At 45.1% G+C, this 19,169-nt stretch overlaps 7 protein-coding genes across 7 annotated transcripts; 6 read left to right on the top strand and 1 right to left on the bottom strand.

Annotated features, from left to right (window-relative positions):
• Positions 1-2,545: 2,545 nt before the first annotated feature.
• Positions 2,546-5,625, top strand: SAMD00019534_089200 (hypothetical protein; the record flags this gene model as incomplete). The annotated part of the gene is made up of 3 exons (XM_012895809.1): positions 2,546-2,783; positions 2,857-5,530; positions 5,610-5,625. 3 exons carry the CDS (start codon positions 2,546-2,548, stop codon positions 5,623-5,625), a joined length of 2,928 nt encoding a protein of 975 aa, XP_012751263.1.
• A 106-nt stretch (positions 5,626-5,731) lies between these two features.
• SAMD00019534_089190 (hypothetical protein) lies at positions 5,732-7,546 on the top strand (the record flags this gene model as incomplete). The annotated part of the gene is made up of 3 exons (XM_012895808.1): positions 5,732-6,352; positions 6,440-6,799; positions 6,854-7,546. The coding sequence occupies 3 exons, from the start codon at positions 5,732-5,734 to the stop codon at positions 7,544-7,546; spliced, it is 1,674 nt and encodes a 557-aa protein (XP_012751262.1).
• A 150-nt stretch (positions 7,547-7,696) lies between these two features.
• Positions 7,697-9,648, top strand: SAMD00019534_089180 (hypothetical protein; the record flags this gene model as incomplete). The annotated part of the gene is made up of 3 exons (XM_012895807.1): positions 7,697-8,687; positions 8,820-9,088; positions 9,220-9,648. 3 exons carry the CDS (start codon positions 7,697-7,699, stop codon positions 9,646-9,648), a joined length of 1,689 nt encoding a protein of 562 aa, XP_012751261.1.
• A 792-nt stretch (positions 9,649-10,440) lies between these two features.
• Positions 10,441-12,431, top strand: SAMD00019534_089170 (hypothetical protein; the record flags this gene model as incomplete). Its single annotated transcript, XM_012895806.1, has 5 exons — positions 10,441-10,564; positions 10,642-10,718; positions 10,836-11,686; positions 11,761-12,173; positions 12,247-12,431. 5 exons carry the CDS (start codon positions 10,441-10,443, stop codon positions 12,429-12,431), a joined length of 1,650 nt encoding a protein of 549 aa, XP_012751260.1.
• Positions 12,432-12,721: 290 nt separating this feature from the next.
• On the bottom strand, positions 12,722-14,220 carry SAMD00019534_089160 (hypothetical protein; the record flags this gene model as incomplete). The annotated part of the gene is made up of 2 exons (XM_012895805.1): positions 12,722-12,998; positions 13,076-14,220. 2 exons carry the CDS (start codon positions 14,218-14,220, stop codon positions 12,722-12,724), a joined length of 1,422 nt encoding a protein of 473 aa, XP_012751259.1.
• Positions 14,221-15,580: 1,360 nt separating this feature from the next.
• On the top strand, positions 15,581-16,391 carry SAMD00019534_089150 (hypothetical protein; the record flags this gene model as incomplete). Its single annotated transcript, XM_012895804.1, has 3 exons — positions 15,581-15,647; positions 15,734-15,811; positions 15,928-16,391. The coding sequence occupies 3 exons, from the start codon at positions 15,581-15,583 to the stop codon at positions 16,389-16,391; spliced, it is 609 nt and encodes a 202-aa protein (XP_012751258.1).
• A 679-nt stretch (positions 16,392-17,070) lies between these two features.
• Positions 17,071-19,037, top strand: SAMD00019534_089140 (hypothetical protein; the record flags this gene model as incomplete). Its single annotated transcript, XM_012895803.1, has 6 exons — positions 17,071-17,408; positions 17,470-17,878; positions 17,999-18,214; positions 18,280-18,337; positions 18,455-18,747; positions 18,834-19,037. Coding segments are annotated over 6 exons (1,518 nt in total), but the record flags the coding sequence as incomplete, so codon positions are not given.
• Between the last annotated feature and the right edge of the window lie 132 nt (positions 19,038-19,169).

The following is a 19,169-nucleotide window of genomic DNA, read 5'->3' as shown; positions in this document are numbered from 1 at the left end:
GTGAAGGCCATGCCGTGCCTTGCCGTGCCTTGTGCTGACCTGCTCACTGCTCGCACCTTCTCATGTTCATTGACCAAGCAAGCTAGCCAACAAGGAGGCATTTGTGTGTGCCACACTTACAACAAGTGTGGATCTTGGCGCTGACCAGACATGCCTCGTGCCCCGACTTGGAATCAATCAAACTTTAAACTCTGTCTATGACATTCCAGATATCTCCTCGTTGGGCTGCGAGTAACTAAGTAAGGTACAGACTGACTGACTGACTGGCTGGTCGGGGCAGATCAAACAGGCGACCAATAGGCTAATGCGCAAAGTTCACTGGATGGATGAACAACCACAGATGTATCTGATTGTGTTTGCATCAATCAAGATGTCAATCTCCACATACTCCTCGCTCCCATTCGCTGATCACCCCCCACCACCCGCAGGCCTGTACACGAGGCTTTTCGCGGACGGAAGGGCAACAACCCCGCTTTTCGTTTCGTTTTTTGCAAAGGCATCGATGCCTCGAGATTGGTATCTGGACCACTATTAATGCAATCAACATAGCGAGGCGGATTCCCCCATATCGTTGTGTCGATTTGATAGCGAGTCAAAGCCATAGAGTGAATGGATGGTCCGTGTTGCCTCGAGGTGCTGTATCCGCATCCATCAATGATCAAAGGGAGTGACCCTTTGACGAGTGTGCGGGCCTATACCCATGCGATCTGGACTAGGTCTACATAGATGCCAACCATCTATCCCATCCCTGGCAAGTCATCGCGAACAACTCTCTGTTTTTGGACAGCCGCGATGGACTTGGATATCAAAATCAAGAGAGGTCATGTCTGTGTGTGCGTGTGATTGGATTGATTGATGGGTGGATGGATTTTGATTTGATTGAAGGGCGTTGATGTGACGGGGATGGGGTCGGGATGGGCTTGTCACTTAATGACAACCATGGGTTTAGTTGTTGACCATCACCACCTCCTATCTGTATCTGTAGATGTCACCTTGGCAATGAGATTATCAGACCATCAATAGCGCACCTCTCCCTCTTCATCCATTCCTTGTTCAACATTACTTGCCTTCATTAATCAAACCAATCTTGACATATATCTGCGAAGAAGATAGATAAAGACCTGTTCCCTTGGCAAATGGCATGGTTGGTCACCAACACCCTCGCACCAATGGTATAGGCTTGTCCGTTAGCAGTCGGAGCTACTTGCCAATCTTGGTGTCCAGACGCGCACCCTTACCAGGGTTGTGAAGATATTAGATATGAGACATGTCTTCAAACAGTTCTCTCTCTCTCTCTCGCTCGAGTTCCCTCACTTAAGTATTACTTTTCGACATTACCGTCCGACCATGCCAAGCCAAGCCAAGGGCGTGCTCGAACCATGTTTGTGGTGCACCAGATTGAGTAAGTAAGTAAGTCAAGATGTCTTGTTGTTGCACAAGGTAACGTAACTTCCCAGATTTGTTTGACAAGATCACCAACGATGAGGAAGCGAGTGCCAGTCGTTGTAGCCATGTTTGATTAGCAACCTGGCAATGTTCGATTGGGTGCTGCGGTAGTCAGAGGCATGGCCCTGGCTCTCGTGCTCAAGAAGCTGCTCGACGACATACTAGTTGCCCGAGCAGCAGGCGTTGATCAGAACGTGGGGTGGCTGAACATGTGACGTCTCTGCGACAAGATGTAGGTGAACAGTGGCGTTGTGATGTCTGATAAGATGATTGATGTCCCAGTCCCAGACAAGCTCCTTCCCGATCACCAACCTGTCAAGGATCAGCGCGATGAATCAATTGTTGACCATCCTCGTCACGCTGCACCAGTCTCGGTAACGCCATCCTTGCTTGCGGGTCCCACTGCTTGTTGGTTGATGCTGAATGTACTATGGAGAACGAGAACGCGCCACTCTCTGCAACATCTCGATGCCCTTTGGGAACGCGCCACTCTCAATATATCTCTTAAGAGGGTAGACCCGAGCACCAGGTAAACGTCATCATATCTAAATGCCTTTCGCTAGCCATAATATATATTGTTCTAGAACAATGTAGATTAGTGCGTGGTGGGTAAGGAAGGACAAGGGTAGGGTAACTTATGTTAGCGTTTGGGTTGTGAAATGAGGGCTTGATGAAATGAACTTCGTCTAGAATCATTCTCGAATCAATATGTGTGTGGATGGATAATGGATGGAAGGAGGGTCATTTGATTCATTTTGGTTTGCTCCCAACTACTTGAAACAAATAATTAATAATAATAAAAATACTAATATTAATACTATACTAATCCATGGAGGACAAAAACAATAATAATAATATTAATAATGATAATAATAGAATAAATAAAAGAAAATCAAGTAAACCAGTTAAATTATCAACTAAACAATTAGTAAATAATACATGGAGCGAGATAAATACATCCACAACACCAACAACATCAACTACATCAACAACATCACAATCTCTCATTGATCAACATGAACTTGATGATGAAATGAATAAGAGAATTAAACTTGGTCATCATGATAATGATGAGGTGAGTGTGGAGCAACAACAACCAATGTGCGAAGATGATGAGAATATTACATCAACGATGGAGTCAGTGGAGGTTCCATCAATACTACCATTGACTCAAAAGTATAGAATATCAAACAAAAAGAATGGATTCATCAATGGAAGTCTTGTCAATGTCTTCAACTCAATCCAAGAAGCCTCGCTCAACAACACTGCATTCACTCCCAACATTGACATACCCATTGGTCACATATCACTTAGTGCTGCCACATCACTTACTCAATGTATGTATTATTGATTCATTGAGTGAGTGAGTGCAGATACTAACTCATTGGGTCAATTGTCATTCTCATTTAGACAGTGGACTGTATCTGTTTGTGAACAATGTTGATATTGACCCTGCTTCGGGCTTCATATGCAATCATCTCAATCAGAAGTTGCTTGAATGTACTCTACAATGCCCTCGTGCTGTGATATCTGATCTCCTCTATCTTCACTCAATTGGCTATGTTAAACTATTCATGATCACATGTGACACTAGCAACAACAACAACACTGGACTCAATCTTTCAATTCAAATATATATTACCAATGATGCATTTGAACAAGTTGTATCATCGTCACAGTCAGAGGACAAACAGACGGACCAACAACAACAACATGAGGAATCAATGATATTCCAGTACAAGTACAACAAGTGTATCAAAACATTGTTCAACTACTTCCTCAACATCAATGATGTTGATGGTGGTAATGGTGATGATGCCGCCATCATCGAAGAGGACGATGACAACAACACATCACAGTCACTCAATCAGATTGGTACATCATCGTCATCAGATGACACTTCATTCACATTCCCCTATCCATCTCTGTTCTCAAGCAATGACAACAACAACAACAACAACAACAACAGCAACAGTGGCACAACATCAACTCCATTTGTGTTCGACCCAAAGATCATTTATAACAAGGTTGGACTGCGCCCTGGTGCACAGACAATGCCCACAGACATGTTTCAAGGCAAGGTGATATCAGAGCTCAAGCAGTATCAGCTGCGGACAGTCAAGTGGATGTATGACAGGGAGATCAAGCCCACCATGACAATCAACCGCGTAGGCTCGAAACTTCATCCACTCTGGAAGTCAATCTCAATCAACAACAAGGAGTTCTGCTACAATGAGTACGTTGGCCGACTGTCGCACGAGCCCATCGTGTCAAACACATCGTTGGAGGTGCCAGGTGGCATCCTGGCGGACGAGCCAGGCATTGGCAAGACTGTACAACTACTCACACTCTTGGTCGCCAATGCCAAGAAAGACCCGGCACCGCGTGTCCTGAACGCGGGCACCAAGCCCAAGCTCGAAGTGATGGACGTTGAGTTCATCCCAACTCCTCCTCCCATCAAGGAGTACGTCAACGATGCCGGAGAGGTCGTGGCTTGCAAATGTGGCAAAGATGAGGATTCGCACGACAAGGGCATCTGGGTGCAATGCACGACTTGCGCACGATGGCAGAGTGTGGCATGCGTGGGACGACAATACCGCGTGACCAACGACCACTACTTCTGCACATTCTGCACGGACGCCAATCGAAAGAGGTACAATGCGATGGTTGCGGAAAAGGAGCAACTGAGGGAGGAGGAGGAACGCGAGAGGATACAGAGCGAGCTGCGACCAATGTGGTACCGCGACACACTTATCGAGTCCAAGACCACGCTCATCGTGACACCAACACCCATCTACTCGCAATGGCTGGACGAGATCAAGAAACATACGAACGGCCTCACCGTGCTAGAGTATCACGGCATCTACAAGGACAACGTTACGCCACACGAACTGGCTTCGTACGACATTGTACTGACCACCTACGACGTGCTCTCTGGCGAACTGCATTGCATCAACCCTACACGCACACAGAACCGCCTTCGCTATGTCCGCGTTGAGACGCCAAAGACTCCGCTTGCGTGTCTTGTGTGGTGGAGAATATGCTTGGACGAGGTGCAGATGGTCGAGTCAACCAACTCCAAGTATCTCCAGATGGCTGTATCTCTACAATGTAGACATCGCTGGGGCCTATCAGGCACGCCCATCCAGCGCGGACTCAGCGACCTCTTTGCCCTGGTCCAATTCCTGCGCCTCACGCCATTCTCTGATCGCTTCTGGTGGAGTCACTGCATCGAATCAAAGTTCAATCGTGGCGATCGGGGCACCATCGACTACCTCATCGAACTTCTTCAGCAGCTCATGGTGCGCACAACCAAGAGCATGGTGGCGAACGAACTCAAAATACCGCCACAATACGATCGCGACACCAAGTTGCTCACATTCAGTGTCGTCGAGCGATTGTACTATCGACGCAAGGCTCATGAGTGTTCGGAAGCAGCGCGCACACTCTTCAACAAGGTGTTCAGTCGCAACCCCAACGCGACCCACACCTCACCTCAGGTGATCCAGAAGATCCTGCAGCCACTGCTTGTCCTGAGACAGACGTGCCAGCATCCGCAGGTTGGCAGTCGCGGCGTCCAGAGCATCTCGAGGAACACCATGACTATGGACCAGTTGCTCGAGCGACTGATTGAGAACGCATCGCTCGAGTGCAAGAACGCCCAGAAGGAGCTGGTGCACACGATCAACTGTCTGGCGGCAGGACACCTCATCAAGGGCGATCATAACCTCGCTGCCACACTCTATCGCGAGTCCTTATCAATGATTGAGTCCAACACTCAGTACTTCAAACCCGAATGGTACCAGCAGCTGCATGTCTTACACAACCTGGACTACTTGGTCAAGCAGGGCAAGCTCACGGCCAGGGCGTTGCGCGATGATGACTTTGCCGCCGAGGCAGAGGCCATCAAACTGGCGTATCAAGAGCGAAAGAAGTCGCACATGGTCAAGGACGACCTGGTATTCAAGAATGAGAATGAGGCCACAGTGGAGCTGCTCAAGGAGTTTGACAGCAGCACGCGTGGACGTGAGTGGTGGACAGCGGCCATTCAACTGATCGTGGACAAGGGCCAGCGCGCAGACCTGTTTGACAAGATCACCAACGAGTTGTCGCAGCCACATGTCTTCCAGCACAACCAACACATTCTCCTCAACAAGTTCAAGGAGCCATCAGGACTGATCTACATCCTATCGTCACATMTATCTACGCAATGTTCCGTGAGCGCGCTAAGTTCTTGAGCGCACTCACCCCGCTCTCATCATCATTCACATCACAGGACGTTGAGATGTCGACAAACTGCGCCTATTGCAGGGATCGACGCCTTAGGAAGGGTCCTCAATGTGGACATTGCAAGGCCAACGAGTCTCTGATTGACTACCAGGAGAAGCTATTCTCGATCAAACACAAGTCAGAGCGTGAACGGATGGATCAAGTGTTGGCGCTTCAATCACTGGACGATGGAGATGATGAGGGGGACAACGATGTGGACATGGACGAGGACGACAAACATGACGTCACATCAGTTATCGCACAGGACGCCTTCTTGGCGAGCGCTGGCAAGAAGACAACGAACATTGTAGAGTCTGAGGTGGAGATGGCACTCAAGATCATCATGCAGATGGTACGTCCACTCGATGATGGTATAGCCAGCGAGGGTGGTCATCACATCAAGACCATCAAGCACATGAAGAAGGAACTCAAATGTGCGAGGGACTTGTGGTCATCGTCAAAGGACTACCTCAACTCATTCGATGAGATTGATTCAGCAATCATCCGAATCAGAGAGTGCTATCCAGGCGAGATCATTGCGCCGCATCAACAAATGTTCATACTTCGTCCACTGGAAGTAGGTCCATTCATCGAGAGGTTCACCAACGAGAGAAAGAAGGCATCGGAGAACTATAGAGTATGTCCTAATGCAACATCAAAACCTTTGTCCTTACCCTAACCCCAACCGTTACCCTCATCCTTGCCCTCTCCCAACTCATTCCAGAAATTCTATACTCAGCTCTCTTATATTACAAACCTTTCCAAGGCAAAGAAGAAGAATGCCACAGCATTGGAATTGCCAACATGTTCGTCATCAATGGTGGAGGATGACTCGAACAAAGACCAAGATACAACATCGACTACTTCCACAACCACAACCACGACCACAACGACCACGACCACGACTACACCTACATCCACTACGATGATGGAGACCAATGACGATGAACCAAGCTCATCATCAATCAGACCAATTCCAGAACAATCCTCATCCGACCAAGAGGCACCCATTTGTGTAATTTGCCAAGAAGCCTTGGGAGAAGAAGTAGTTGTACTGATGTGTGGACATTCATTCTGTTATGAGGTAAGCACACGCACAAGCACATGGTCGACTATCCATACTAACATGCCATCCCAGTGTGTAATGTACATGATTGAGCGCACGCCCAATGCAAAGACAATGCAGTGTCCTGTGTGTAGGGTGCGAGTCAACATTGAGGAGATATCATATATTGAAGCGATTGAGAGTTCAGTGCCGAATATGAGTATCAAGGGCTCGTATGGAACAAAGATCGAAGCCATATTGACAGCATTGATGCAGATTGCCAAGGACACTCCAGATGACAAGACCATCATCTTTTCACAGTGGTCTGATGTGTTGGAGCTGATCGCCAGAGCCCTACAAGAGAATGGTATACTATTCGAACGTGGCGATAAGTCAAGCAAAGGCAACAAAGGTAACAAGTCCAGTGGCAACAGCAGGTTCCAAGACGCGATCAGTCGCTTCAAGAAGGAGCCCACCATCAAGGTGTTACTGCTACCAATCAACAAGGGAGCCAATGGACTCAACATCATTGAGGCCACACATGTATTCATTGTTGAACCATTGTTGAACCCTGGAGTGGAGGCACAAGCGGTCAACAGAACACATCGATTTGGTCAAGAACGCGAATGTTTCATTCATCGCTTCATCATCAAGAACACCATTGAAGAGCGCGTTGTCCAAATGAGCAAGACCAAGTCTCAAATCGAAGGTGGTGATTGGAAGCTTGCCAAAGAGAAAGATAGCCAACTGCTCACCAAGAATGACCTTGTATTCTTGATGGAGTGAGTTAGTGGTCTATGCCCTCACAGACATACCCTCGCAACCACACTCACACACGCAATCAAACAAACAAAACAATCGATTCGTTCGTTTTTTCTTCTTTTCGAAGTTTCATTCATTTGATTGTTGTAAAGCAAGATAGAGATATTGTACAACATGGTTGAGACAAAGAAGAAGAATAAGGATGTTGTTGTGAATGAGGAGGAGGATGACAGCAGCAGTATAAGTAGCGGCAGTATAAGCAGTAGCGATAGTAGTAGTAGTGGAAGTGAGTCAGAGTCAAAGACAAAGGCAAAGAATGATTTGAAGAGGAAACAACGTAAATCATCGTCATCTTCGTCATCATCATCTGAGAGTGATGTCAAGCCAAAGAAGAAACAATTAAAGAGAACAAAGGATGAGTCATCATCTTCATCATCATCATCCTCATCAGAGGACGAATCTGCAAAGAATAAGAAGAAGGCTGCTGTTGTCAAGTCAGCACCAGCAACAAAGAAGAAGGTCGAGTCAGAAGACGAATCATCATCAAGCTCATCATCAGAGGAGGAGGTGGCGGTGCCAGTGAAGGCTGCAGTGTCGTCCACACCAAAGAAGGTTGTGGCTGTGTTGGAGGAGTCTGAATCAGAGTCCGAGTCAGAGTCAGAGGAGGACACCAAGAAGAACAAGAAGAAGACAGTGGAGTCGCCAAAGTCAGAGTCGGAATCCGACAAATCCGAGTCAGAGTCAGAATCAGAGCCAGAGAAGATGGTAGAGACAAAGACAAAGACAAAGACAAGCACGAGCAAACAAGAAGACAGTGACGAGAAAATGGACACAACATCATCATCCTCAGAGGATGAGAAGGAGGAGAAGAAGGAGGTGAAGAAGGTGCAGGAGAAGCCATCAAACAAGAACAAGAAAGACAGCGATAACGAACAAGATAGCGATGAAGATGATGACGATAAAGATAGCGATGATGATGATGAAGACGACGACAAACAAAGATTCGATAAACTATCAGACTCTGAAGAGGAGAAAGAGCCAGTGATCATCAATGAAGAGGAGCTAATCAAGCAGACCAAGCCCAAGAAGTTCAACCCTGTCCAATATATATCCGATCTAGATGATGTCACCAAGTTACTCAACCGAGTTGAGAACCTCGAATATCGTAAGTACCTTGCCGATCGCGTGGTGGGGGTGTGGCGGCCGCCACTCATTCGCCGCACGCCACTCCCACGCGCCACTCATTTGCCGCACGCCACTCACCCAAACACACTTCCACTCGCGCGACATTACATAGCCACAAAGAATAGAGTCAACAAGAAGACAACAGAGGAGAAGAATAAGTTCTTGGAGAGGACGGCATCACTGTCGACAAAGGTACTGCTACTGATGCGTAGAGTGTTGTCACATCACCAGAATGAAAGGATGCCACTATCACATCTATTACAACAACTGTCCTTTGGTGACATGTCCTACAGTGATCTCACACTTTGGAAGGATATCTGCAAGATCAATCAAGCGTCTGCCAATGCAGCCGATCAACTACTCCTAAAACAACATACCAACGTAAGATTGATTGATTGGGCGCCGAGATCTTTGATCTTGCCTGGCCTTTGGCCTGGCTGGGACAGGTCCCATCCCATGCCCATAAACCATTACTGACTCATTCCATTCAAACAATATGGTACACATAACAGAGACTGGAAGATGATGCCAATGGTGGTGTCAACAATGTGAATCAATTGAATGCAATGCAACATAATCAGATGACGAACAAGACATTCCGTGACTTCTTCATTGAAAGATTGACGAATGAGTTTGGTGACGACATTGACAAGATGAGAGGCGATACGGTGTACGACGATAGGATGCTGTCGGTGATCTTGGAGGGCATGGAAGTTGGGATTGACCTGTACTCCTTGGCAGACAAGCAAATGGTCCTGGACAACCACAACTCTTCAGCGGTGGTGGTGTCCAAGGGCGTATCCAGCGCAAGCAATGGTGGTAGCACGACCAACACCAACACCAACACCATGAACAACAACATCAACCATCATCATCAACAAACCGAGATTTCATCAAAGAAGAAGAAAGACACAAGTACCAGCAAAGCATCGAGAAAGTAGTTAGTTAACTTTGCAACAATTAATAATACTGTCTGCGACATTGTCCAACCCTTCCCTACTTGACTGGCACATGATTCATTCATTCACGCACGCCATTCCCTTTTGCCAATGAATGTGTCGTCAACGTCACATCAATCAGGCCAGTCCGCGTCACATGCCCCCGTCCAACCCAAGATTAATGCGGATGAGCCCACACGGCTGGCCCACTCAACACAGATGTGATTGTAATGCAAATCGGGTAGATACTCGCGCCCATCAAGGGTTCCCACACACGATAACCACAAAGTTGGTCCAAGTCAGGTCGATGATATTATTTTTGATTGTCGTTTTTTTGCGGTCCTTTAGGCAATCAGGTGTGATTGTGTGATTGTGTGATTGGATTGCTAGTGTGTGATTGATTGATTGAATGAATGATTGAGAGATATGTCTTAGGAAAGACAGCCAAGGTTAGTTAGCCAGGGCTATTATTCTAATCAATCAAGTATCCTTACAACTATCAAGCCAACAAGCTCAAGCAGGGTCGCAGGTACCAAGGGTCGCTGTCACCTCATTACATTACTCCCTCCCCTCCCCACTCACCATCCACGATCTTTGGTCATCCGAAAGTCATCGCCAATCACAGGTGTTGCGAGTCTTGTCAGTCCCCCCATCCCATCTCCCATCATCATCAAGTTGTGTTGCATTTCCCATCTCACAATTAACAAAAGGTCAAAGTCATATCCTATAACTAATAATAATATTATAATATATATTACTTTTGATAGAGATAAGATTGAGATAGATAGATTTACAATGTCAACTAGTCCAAATAATAGTAGTAATTCATTGGCCACTGCTGTGGCTGCTTCATCACCATCACAGTTTAGCACAGCCAAGGGAACAATACTTAGAGGATACTTGTCAAAGAAAGGACATGGTAATATTGATAATCATAAGTTTGATTGGATTGGTTCCACTGACACTAATCAATCAATCATTCAATCTATCATATAGTGATCAAGAATTGGAAACTCAGATTATTCGTCCTAAAGATAGGATCCAACTATATTGAGTACTATGTTGATGAGAGTGTAGGTGATCATTCCCAATTTGGACAAAATATTCCACCCCACTGGAATGATTCCAATCAATCAATCACCCATACACCACACTCACTAACACAATCACATCGACAACACATATAACAGAAAGAATCAACCAACTCACCAAGAGGAAAGATACCACTTTATAACTGCCGTTGTGCAGAGTATGTACACACAAAGAACAATAATCCAAGAGAGTATTGCTTCAATATTGAGACATTCGAGGGCAAGTCATGGATTATATCTGCGGGAACAAAGGATCAGCAGGTGCAGTGGATCGAGTCGATCAAGGAGGCCGCCTCCTACGCAGAGGAGACCGACGAGTCCAAGCTGGCCAAGCACAAGCAGATCGAAAAGATGATCCAGGACGACATGAGACATAAGAGTCGCGTGCCCATTATCAAGCTGTTGTTGCTGGGCACTGGCGAGTCGGGCAAGTCCACTGTCGTCAAGCAGATGAAGATCCTGCACTCCAAGGGCTTCACGGACGAGGAGAAGGACTTCTACCGCAGACTGGTACATCGCAATGTGATTGATGGCATGGCCATCCTCGTGCACACGATCCAGGAGCATGGCATCCAGGTGGCGCCAGAGACCCGCGCTGCCATTGAGCAGTTTGCCAGCTGGTTCCAAGTGTACCAAGCGTCGCGCCCCTCACTGCGTCTTAGCAACAATCACTCACCCATGAATACACCAAAGCTCACCAGCTCATCATCATCAATATCATCAACATCAATCTCTCCCAATACCAGCTTCAACCTGAACGACGCTGCTGCTTCCTCATCCGAGTTGGGACAACTGAGCACCAGCTTCGAGGCCAATGCCTCCCTTGTCGAGGACAAGGGTATCCCCACACACATCAGCGAACTAATCAACAAGATATGGTCCGACTCTATTGTACAAACAGATGTTATTATCAAGGCCCAGAGATACCATATCAATGATTCAGTTAAATAGTATGTAGCCGGAATCATCCCACTCACTCAAACTCAAATGCTAACTCATTATTCAAACTCCATCAATCATATAGCTATTTGAATGAGTTGTCAAGATTGATCAAGGCAGACTACACACCAACTAGCTTTGATATATTGAGCTCGAGGAGCCAGACAACTGGAGTGATAGAGACAGACTTTAAGGTGGCAGATGTGATGTTCAAGATTGTGGATGTTGGAGGACAGCGTGGCGAGCGAAAGAAGTGGATACACTTCTTTGAGGATGTCACTGCCATTGTATACGTGGCGGCCATCAATGAGTACGACCAGATGTTGGTCGAAGACGGATCAGCCAACCGTCTCCAAGAGTCACTCACACTCTTTGACCAAGTGTGCAACGACGCCTCATTCCCCAACTCATCAGTGATCCTCTTCCTGAATAAGATCGATCTCTTCCAAGAGAAGCTCAAGCGTATATCAATGCAAACATGTTTCCCAGAATACAAAGGTATGATCATCAATCACTCCACTCAATCAATCAAACATGGATATGAACTAACTTCATCTCCACACATATCCAGAGGACCAAACATATGAGCGAGCATCAAATTATATCAAGAACTTGTTCCTGAGCAAGAGGAAACAGTCTAGCAAGTTCGTTTACTCTCACTTCACATGCGCCACTGACACCAAGTCCTTCGAGAAGGTGTTCAGCTCTGTACAAGATATCATCCTTTCCAATGTATTGGACGCCACCGTTGTCTAATCCATCCAAACCTGCGTCAACAACCATACATACATACAAAACTCAATCAAACCATCCACATCATCTCCATCCATCCTAAAATGAATGAATGAACGAGTGAACATTTCCCCAGCGTACCCTTGGTATATGATATACATGTGTCCTTTGATTGGGTTGGACATCCATTTATTGTAGGCTTGCCAGGCGACGGAAAGACAGACAGACAGACTCGAGTCAACTTGGAGTCAAATGAATTCTCCAAGTACATCCATCTATCACATCCATCCCATCAATATCCAATGTTTGTGATGTTATCTACGCCACAGGGTTGGATTGTTGATCTCATCCTTGATACGTTGTTCACCTATTATCTCTGTCTGTCGATCAAACATCTTCAAGGCCTCTTCGTAGAGGTAAATGTCCATCCAGTTCTTCTTCTTGATCAACTCGATCACATCCGCTGGTACATCAGGTTGCTTCTTCTTTCTATTATTGATCTTTACCTCCTTCATTGCTCCCAAGCCACAATAATACTTCATCATCACAATTGACTCTTTGAACTTCTCTGTGATTCCAACGAACTTCATCCTATTAGATTGATTGATTGATTGATTGGAGTGTGAGTATGTGGTCAAGTGATTGGAATAGTTCCATCCAGTACTTACTTTCTCAAATGATATAATGCCATCCTGAATGATTCCATTGAGACATTCTTCTCGGCTTCGGTGGACATGCCAGAGAGTACTCTGGTTTGCTCGTTGGCACCTCTTGGGGATTGTTCCAGCCATTCCTCAAACTTTAACTTCATGGCCAGGGCATGACCCTCGTCCTGTATCTTCTCGCGATGATAATAATAATGTGATATGACTCTCTCGACTGGATCCCTCAGCATTGTCATGTAGTTGGCAGTGTCGCGGTCTGGCTGATCAAGATAAGTATGCAGACCATAGTTGAAGTGGCCCACGACGGCCTTGGCACCGCGGATCAAATGCTTCTCGTTGTGGCCTGGGTGGACCCATTGCTGCACAGCCTTCTTGGCGAATGTCAGACGGAAAAGGTGAAGAACAGAGTTGCCGCCAGTCTTGGGCACGTGCAGGAAGAGGTATGGCCCCGACATCATGGGCTTGGGCAGTCGAGGCTGGATTGGAGTCTCGAAGAATGGCATTGTGTTGTATAGTTTCAGCTCCTCTCTGGCGCGCTCCAAAGAGAACATGCGGCCCTCAAACTCGTAGAACTCGCGCACGACGTCCGACTCGAGTCGGCGACGTTCCAAAAAGTTGAGCGAATTGTTGCGGTCCTTATCCTTCTCGGGCACCTTGTCAATGAGCGCCTTGATCTTGTCCACCTCCATCACGGCGGGATGCTCGAAACCTGGCTCGGGCAGGGTGATTGTACGCACGTACTCTCCATACTGGTGCTTGGATGGTGAGGTTGGTGTCACGTTGGTGTACTCTGTATGATAGTACAAGAATGTGAGGAAGGTCTGGAAGGCATCGCTGGCCACCAGTGGCCCATCTGGATGGTCCGAAGACTTTGGTGTAGGTTGTTTCATTGAGTTGATGCCAGGTACTACTATATCATTGTTGTTGTTATTTGGAGTTGAAGCCAGTTGTGTATGTTGTTGATTCGCACCTGCACCTGTCTCCAACGATTTGTCTATATCTACACGTTGTTGTTGTTGCTGCTGCTGTGACTGTACATCACAACTCGTGTTCAAATGAAACATGAACAATAAACTGACAACGCATGCTGTCAACAATATTATAACAAGCTTTCCATATGTATTATTCTTTGTCTTTGCATTCCTCATCATCATCACCATCTTTTGATTGATTGATTGATTGATTGATTGATTGATTGATCGATCGATCAATGTTTATACATATAATATATATAAATAATAAAGAGATTGATATAGTATGAATGAGTGTCAACTTGATTGCATGGAGGTAGTAGAAGAGAGAGAGAGAGATAATGGTAACCACCTGACTGTTAAGGGATAAAGAGAATGAGCGTTGGAGTATTATTATTGCCAAGTTTATATGAATCGTGACCTTGTACTGCGTCATTGGTGCCGGACCATGACCTCAACCTTCTCATTCACCTTGTGCACTCAATCAACAACAAGGTTGTCAATATGCCAGACACATTGTCCATGGTCTGCAGTACAAGACAACAAGGACTTGTACCTTTGACGCTAGCATTCACACACACCCTTAGTCACGACATCATTCTGCATTGACACGCACCCCACGCCTTGTACAGACACCAAAGATCCAATGGCATGCACAAAAATATCTGCTGTCGATTTGGGTGACGACACTAGAATCAGCAAGAACAGTGTGTGGAAGTGTGTGACTTAGTTTTGTGGATGTCGAGTGGTAGATCGTTTCAAACTACTCACGCGGTTATTACTTGTATCCAAAAAAAGTAAGTTGTTCATTATTACAACAACATCATCATTACCAAAAAAACAATCACGACGTCGTTTTACCTCTAGATTTGTTAGGTTTAATGGGGATAATGGACCGAGTGGAATCCATTAGGAATGAATGAATGAATAAAGTAAGGAGTGAATAATCTGGAATTGTCTTTGGCTGTTTATAGCTCGCAATCAATAATTATTATATTATTATAAAGATAAAGAGAGGTGGTAATTTATAACTTACCTTAATCTATCTTCATTATTCTTGTCACATCAAGAATATGATGATGTTCAAATACCATGTCAGTGAGTAACCACTCACTCTGGGTACTTGTCGACAATAACAATAGCAACAACAACAACATCAACAAGTTAGGTCCTTGAATTGATAATTTGATAATCTTGTAGATGTATCACAACAAATTATCAATCGCACAAACAAGTGAGTGGATGAACACAAATGTAGTTCGATATTGGATTGTTGTCTGGTTTGTTTGACGTATTCTCTTTGTTGACCATTACATTACTTCAACAAGTATAATACTCTGGTTATTATTATTTGTATACTAGTATCTGTCTTTATCTCTAACATTGAGTTTTTTGGAAAAAGTGATTGATTATTCAAGCTGGGAGAGTGCTAAGCAAGAACTTTTGAAAGTATCTTGTTCCTCATTTTTGAACTTGTAATACTTACTTTGAATTTTTCTTATACATATACATATACATATACATATACACATATAAAATGATTATAGTACTTGATAACAATCATAGACATGATCTACAATTCTTAAAGACAATTGAACTCGATGGTGAGTGTGAGGCGATTCAGCAATATCATTGGATCGTTCAATCAATCAATCATATCAACATACTTACCATTTGATATGTATCATAGTTGTCAAGGAGTTCTGTAACATCTCTTTAGAGTTCATTCGTAAAGGTGATAATAAGAAACTATACATTGCAGCTTCAAGTATGTATACGAATCATGAGTGAATAGCCATGGACATGGGATCAATCACACATACTTACCTTATCGGGATAAACGACAACAACATCACCATCACCCACCACATAATCAACTTACAGAGAAGTTAGGAGCAACACCCGATACGGTCGAGAACGTCGTGAAGGGACTGTCACACTTGTTTGTTGAGTGTTCAAGATTCTTGCTCACAGACGCAGACTTTAGAGACTCACTCAGCGCACTAAAGTACGCCGACGAGCTTGTCGACCATCTGAAAGAGGTCTACTTGGAGAACAGGACAGAGATCAGAGAGATCCTGCAGGAGCTCTATCCACACTTTGATCACTACGCCAACCTCGAGTGGCGTCTCGATGTGCAGGTGGCCAACAGAAGTTTGCGCGGACAGACCATCAATCCAATCTACCTGCTCAAGCTGACGACGCAGTCCGGTGGCACAGAGGACAAGAAAGAGCACCTCTTGCAGACCGATCCAAACAATCTCAAGCATCTCTGTAACGAACTAGAGTCAGCGCTCAACGAAATACGTTCCAATGACTGTCGTCGTATCATGCGTAACATCAAGTAATGGTCTGGACAGACCCATCAACTACATGGTCATCTTCTGCAGCATCAACATCAGCATCAGCATCAACAACATCAATCAAGTCGACGCAGGTCTGTCTGACTGCAAATGGATACAACATGCACATGTATAATACAACTCGATAAAATGAAGAATGATTGATTGGTTAGGAAACAACTATTTTAGTGGCCATCATCCTCGATAGACTTCAAACGAAAGTCCTTAGGTGGCCAAGATTGATTCACAGAGGATCATACATAGCCTTAGCAGAACATAGTGAATTTAGATGATTGATGGTTCGGAACACAGACATAGAGAGTTTTTGATCATTAGTGTTGTGGGGGAGTTACAGCTAGCTAGTTTGATCGTTTTGATTGATCGGTTGGGGGTCATCAGCTCAATATCTCTGAAATTGAATTGAAATAATAATAATTTGTGACGAACAGTCACACCCGATAATCAGGGGCAGTCCCACTCACAGACTCTCTCTCGCTCTCACAACACAACTCATCATCATTCAGTCTGTCCACAACATCATAAGTTATAATAATACCAACAACCAAGTTCAGCAACAGCAACAGCAACAGCAGGACACACGACGATGGTCACTCCAATCGAAAGAGAGAGCAGCACACCTGGTGGAGATGACGATGATGTTGAAGTGTCATTGACTTCTGATCATTCACATCATAATGAAGACACTGATAGTGGTGATGTTGGTGGAGTAGTGCTCGAGCAGTCAACTGGTGGGTGGACTGATGAGACAACACCTGCGTTGGAGCCATTGGTCGAGACATCTGCAGCGTCAGAGCAGCTTCATGCCAAGATGTTCTATCGTCCGCCTATCTTTCGTGACAATGATAACAAGATGCGATACATTACATTGGGTTGGGGCATCCTGACCATGCTGATATCAGGCACACTCTATGGCTTCAGTGTCATCTCCAACAACGTCAAGACTCAACTACACTTTGATCAAACCGAAATCAACACCTCAATATCTCTTGGAGATGTTGGAATGTATGTTGCCTCGCCCTTCCCCTTAACCCTCGCCTACCCTAACCCTTGCCATCACCCAAAGATACCTTGGAGTCACAGTCGGATACTTGTTTGATTTATATGGCCCTTTCTATACTTCATTGATCGCAGCAGTCTACTACATCATTGGATACTTTGGCTTCTATCTTATGCTGGTGGACCGTTTCCCCTCCAACCCATACTTGCTCAGCTTCTTCTTGTTCATGGTGGGTCAGGCATCACATGCCTCATTCACAGCGGCAATCATCTCCAACATCCACAACTTCTCATTGAAACACCGTGGCAAGATCAGTGGTGGCCTTGTCGGTCTGTTTGCCACATCTTCCGGCATGTTTGGCATCATCTATCGCAACACATTTGGCGTTCACAAGGATGTCCAAGGATACATTCTCTTCCTCTCCATTCTCTGTTCCATCGTCTCATTCCTAGGTGCATTCCTTCTTCGATACATTGTAACTATCATTATCTTTATCATTTTGCTGGATCACGTGACACTATTATCTGATCACGTGACACAATTATCTGATCACGTGACACTTACTAATTTATTCCATATAACGTAGGGTGCAAAGGAGGACTTGACAGCATCTACTTCAGGTACCAATAATACAAACTATAATCTATTGACAAAGGAGGATGTAGAGGAGTCACCAATACTGAAAGAGGACACAACTGACGATGCCAACAGTCCAAACTATCTTGATGGCAAGCGAGACATAAGTGGACGTAACCTTCTAAAGACTTCAGAATTCTGGTTGATGTTCACCATCTACTTCTTTGTTGCAGGAGTATGTATATCGTCTTCCGAGCATTGCTTGGACCATCGACTAACCACTTCCATCAACTTATTTAGTGTGGCTTGATGTTCCTCAACAACATTGGATCAGTTGGCAAGTCTTTAAATAAGAAAGGTAAACATTGCCAACCAGTCACTTGAAGTGATTAACAATGGTCACGTGACCATTTGGACGATCAAGTGACTTTCCAATCATGGACAACTTACTCACATTGTCAAATCAATCATCCAGAGAACTTACGAACTGACTTGGTGATTGTGTTTGCAGCTTGCAACCTCACTGGAAGATCTACATTTGGTCTGATGTCTGATTTATTCTCAAGGAAGATATCAAGGTTCTGGTTCCTATTCTTTTCAGCCACCATAATATCAATCACTCACATGTTCTATGCCTTCCACACCGATTCACTCTACATTGTGGCCACCATATTCACCGGTATTGGCTACGGTGGTCTAGTCTCCACCATGGTCCTACTCACCAGTCTTCGCTTTGGTGTTCGCAACTTTGGACTTAACTTTGGATTGGTAAGTGATCCTATGTGATGGCGGGACTATCCCATAGCACCACCGCTAACACAACACTCACTCAATCAATCAATCATTCATTCTAGTTGGCCATTGCCTCTGCGGCTGGATCATTGACATTTGGATACATTAGTGGAGAGTTGTATGATTCAAAGGCTGACGAGACTAATGATCAGTGCTTTGGCGAGCAATGCTTCTTCCATTCATTCCTACTCAGTGCCTTCTGTAATGCCTTTGCTGCATGTATAGTACTCTATTTAATCTTTAAATCAAGGAGAAAGTCCTTTGCTGTGTAAGTCGGCATTAAAATAATGTGTCAAAAATACCAAGATTCAATTGATTGATTGGTTGGTTGGTTGGAGTAATCGATCGGGTGTGGTGGAAGGGTTCCAAGTTGGTGTTGGGGTAGGGGATTTGGTTGG

Source organism: Acytostelium subglobosum, assembly GCF_000787575.1.
Source record: "Acytostelium subglobosum LB1 DNA, scaffold: scaffold20, whole genome shotgun sequence".
NCBI classification, from domain to species: Eukaryota; Evosea; class Eumycetozoa; order Acytosteliales; family Acytosteliaceae; genus Acytostelium; species Acytostelium subglobosum.
This window is presented reverse-complemented; position numbering and strand designations above follow the sequence as displayed.